The 4,142-nt window shown below is 32.6% G+C and overlaps 1 protein-coding gene across 1 annotated transcript; it reads right to left on the bottom strand.

The window, feature by feature from the left end:
* Nucleotides 1-1,082: 1,082 nt before the first annotated feature.
* On the bottom strand, nt 1,083-1,895 carry LOC109010564 (dCTP pyrophosphatase 1-like). The gene is made up of 2 exons (XM_018991434.2): nt 1,712-1,895; nt 1,083-1,599 (listed from the first exon to the last, which is right to left on the bottom strand). Exons 1-2 carry the CDS (start codon nt 1,847-1,849, stop codon nt 1,366-1,368), a joined length of 372 nt encoding a protein of 123 aa, XP_018846979.1. The 5' UTR covers nt 1,850-1,895; the 3' UTR covers nt 1,083-1,365.
* Nucleotides 1,896-4,142: the final 2,247 nt, after the last annotated feature.

Below are 4,142 nucleotides of genomic sequence, written 5' to 3'. Positions count from 1 at the left end.
AAATTGATGTTGTTTAATATTATACGTCAAATTGAAAAGTTATTTTTATTGTAAAGTAGATCTAACAGATGACATAAAATCACATCACTTTATTATAAGTTTATTTTTATGAAATTTTTTTGTGATTGTAACACTTCTGAAAAGAAAGTGATTGATGCATGCATGATACAATAAAATTGAGATAAAATTACTAGTCTCCCAAAACAAAAATCATTATTTGTATATATATATATATATATATATATATATATATGCACACAAATAAGCTAGTATACATGTAGATCAAGCGCCTAAATTTAAACTTCGAAAAAATGTGAGATGGGAGAATATTGGAAGAGTAGAGCTCCAAATTTGCAAAATTATTATAAATTATTATTATAAAAGACTTGGTCAATGATGGTCATCAAATATACACATTAATCAAGCTTATAATCAAATTAGCCCCTAGCTAGCCATGATCATAATATTGTTCCAATTACCTGGCCCATTGTATTTCATGATTTTCAGTCATATCTAGCTACCTAGCTAGCTATCATATTATATATATATATAATATTAATATAGTTGAGGAAATCAAATTGAGGACGTTCCTGATCATAATTAATAGAGCCCGGAGAAATCATGCATGGATTCACCATTAAGCTAGCTAGCTTGAATTATTAATTAACTCGATGATGATCAAGTAATATTAATATACCCAAATTAACCCGAATGCTAGCAAAATGAGATCTTTTTTAAAAGACCATTATATATATATATATATATATATATATAAAACTACTACATAAAAAAATGCTTATTTTTTGTTAGATATATATTTGGGACATGAAGAATGAATCCATTCAAAATGGTTATTTCGGTTGCAAATATCATTTTTTATAAATTAATATCATATTTTTGATAGGATAAATTAGTATATATGGTGCATCTCGATCGAAGCACATGATGATCATAGATATAAATATATAGTACTAGTGACATGATGAATTACGTAGTTGTCCTTGTTGGGAGCATTTGTTAAACTGCATGTTCAAAGGTATATCTTCAAACTATACAACACGTACTAGAATTAGAATTAGCAGTTGAACATGAAGAAGTACTAGCTTTCATTAAAGAGATCGATTAAAGATGATCTCATATACATGACAAAGTACAAAACAGTACGTAGTACTTGGGCGGCATGCAGGCACACCGTTTTCACTTACAAGTACTTAAACTTACATAAAAGATCAGGGAATTAAAATAGTACTCTGGAAACGAGTTTTCATTATATATATAGAGAAAAACCACAAGGGCGGATGGAATTATTATAAGCTAGCTAGCAAGCTCGCTAGGGGGTTGGAGGTACAGCATGCATGTAATTAATTAAGTTGCTGTTTGGTTAACAATTGGGTACTTTCTTGCATTCTTGACTATTTTTGTCAGTGCTGCTTGGCCAAGATCAAGCCCACAAACATCAGCAAGACGTATCAGATAGAGCAGAACATCCGAGAGCTCTTCTTCTAAATGCTCCTTGTCATCAGAACTCCAGTTTGGTAGTCCTCTTGCTACTTCTCCCTTCCATTGGAATATTTCAGACAGCTCTCCCACCTCTCCCACCTGCACAAATTAACATATAATACAATATAATATATAGAAATATTCATCAAATTAATGATCAAAACAAAAAAGAAATTAGAAAAAGGAACAACGCTGCAGCTAGTTAGCTTACAAGTGCTAAAAGGAGATTTCTAGGACTGTGATACTGCTCCCATCCTCTTACTTGAGCAAACTCAGCAAGCCTATCTCTGAGTTCTTGAAGAGAAACATCATCCTTTGCTTTTCTTGGATACCCATAAGAGTTCTCCATCTCCTAAATTTAGTTTCTGATCTTATGCTTTAGCTGAGCACATGCATGTCCACGTTTTATAGAGATCAGATTTTGATGGGCCTTATTCCATATCTTTTTTTTTTTTTTTTAAATGTTTCTTTTTCCTGACCAGAATACATTGATGGGGATATATAGTGGAGAAGCACTTGAGTGTGTCCTTAGAACATGTACAGTAATTATCATGTGAAGTATGAAAAAGATGTCTCCCATCTTTAATTTTCATCCATGACTTGAAATCACTTGCTCATCCGCCCTGCAAACTCTAGCTTTTTCTAGGCATATACGCAACATCTGATCCATAACCCGGAAATGGATACGAAATAATCATGAACATTTGAAGTTCCTTTAATTAATTAATATTATATAGTAATCCTCAAAATCTAGTAGTTTTGTTCTTATTTGGCATGCAATCAATCTGGATTCATCCTGATCTGGGCTGCCTCCAAAATTAGTTGCTGATTACCATGAATATTTGAAGAACCAATTCCAAAAAGATACTCGATCATGTGCTTTTGCAGCTTCCCTGTGGATTGTAGATTCGATATATATATATATAGGCAAACAACATATATTATATATAATGGAGATTATGGCGTGACATATCCCAGCGACCAGAAATTGGAATTCCGACGTGGACAGCTAGCTTACGACATCATCATGTACTGCAGGCTAGTGTTTCCATATCGATCCACAGTATCAGTAATAAAGAGATATACACCATGGAAATAAGGTCTGGATTCATGTGGTCATGTTGATGTGTTTGTGACACTCATCATCAGCATGCTGCATGTGGCTATTTTTCTGCCAGCATCTCTATCCTTCTCTCTCTCTCTATCTCTCTCTCTAAGTCTCCTTGTGATCAGCAACTGAAAGAATTAAGTGATCTGTTTAATCCAAATAACGATAAGGAAGAGACTTATTAATAGTGATCAGTAGTACTTATAAGTTTTTCAAGCAGACTAATTAAGGGATATTGGCCTATACATTTTCCTAAACTTTCTTCATTTATTAATGTTTCTCTATTTCTTCCTTTTATTTTTGTGGTCAAAACATTTCTGATCTTATATAGCAAGAATCTATAATTTGGAGAGTTAATTTTCAGGATCGGAGTAGGTTAGGATGCGGATTTGGAGCTGATCATGTGAACTTGTCCTCAATCCGAACGCTTATTCCAATATTAATGCAACATATATCCTTTCTTCATGCCATCTTGTGAAAGATGGTTAATTAAAGCTTACCTGTTTGAAAATTTGTAATTAGCTCAAACTAACCCATCTTTTTATATAATTTTATCTGTTCAGCATTTTTTTTTTTTTCTGTTTGGTATATGATCAGTGGGTTTGTACTTACAGATTTTTAGCATTTATTTCATCTGATCATCTCGTGATATGACGTTAAATTATACGGAACTATCTATTATGTTTTATTTATTTGTCACTCTTACGATATTAGATCAAGATGTTGAAAAAATAGTGATCTAAAAAATTTTATAATAAAATTATCGTGTTTAGAATATTATATATATATATATATATATGAATGGAGAGACAGAATTATATAGACTTTTTAGTTTTTGTTTTTTTTACCATGGCAGAGAGAGAGAGAGAGAGAGAGAGGATAGGATGCAATGACTCCAGAATTGATTCAGGTATTTCAGTACTCATTCACAGATATACTTTGAGAGGATTCACCTACAACATCCCATACAACTTTGTCTTGTCGTTGGCGCGCTGTTGGTGGAAATGGAGGAAGATCCAAACATGTCATGTCCATGAATCATCTCCTGCTAGAGGGTCCACATCTCAAAATTACTTGAGTTTCATCTACAGCACTTTCTAAACATGAACAGCATATTCTTTGGGCAGGGATTCCTGATAAAGGCAGGTCTCAGGAAAATGAGTTAATCCCAAAATAGTACGTATTTTAGTTTTTTATAATTTTGCAATTCGAGATTTTAATTTTTAATTTTTTCATAATTAATATGAATTTCAAAACATTCCCAATATCTATGTCAATTTTCAATTAGAAAACTAACGAGACACCACATGTCAGTCTTTAATTGGTTGACACGTGGAATCAATATCCACAACAATCAATCATAGAATGACACGCGACATTATACCGACGCCACGTTACTACAAGAAAACTACTTATTTGTGGCTATTTAATTCCAGCGAAATGACTATTTACAGTTAAAATGAGTCTGTTTTAGTCACAAATAACATTTTCGCCGCAATTAAATAGTCACAAAAGTCCATTTTTCTTGTAGCGC

Source organism: Juglans regia, chromosome 2 (assembly GCF_001411555.2).
Source record: "Juglans regia cultivar Chandler chromosome 2, Walnut 2.0, whole genome shotgun sequence".
NCBI lineage: Eukaryota > Viridiplantae > Streptophyta > Magnoliopsida > Fagales > Juglandaceae > Juglans > Juglans regia.
The sequence above is the reverse complement of the archived record's forward strand: the minus strand, read 5'-3'. Positions and strand labels throughout refer to the sequence as shown.

Excerpts from the sequence above, each read along its gene's own strand:
- LOC109010564 (XM_018991434.2), bottom strand. The coding sequence starts at position 1,849 with ATGGAGAACTCTTATGGGTATCCAAGAAAAGCAAAGGATGATGTTTCT. Across the intron at positions 1,600-1,711 it reads GAAATCTCCTTTTAGCACTT|GTGGGAGAGGTGGGAGAGCT; the intron begins GTAAGCTAACTA and ends TAATTTGTGCAG.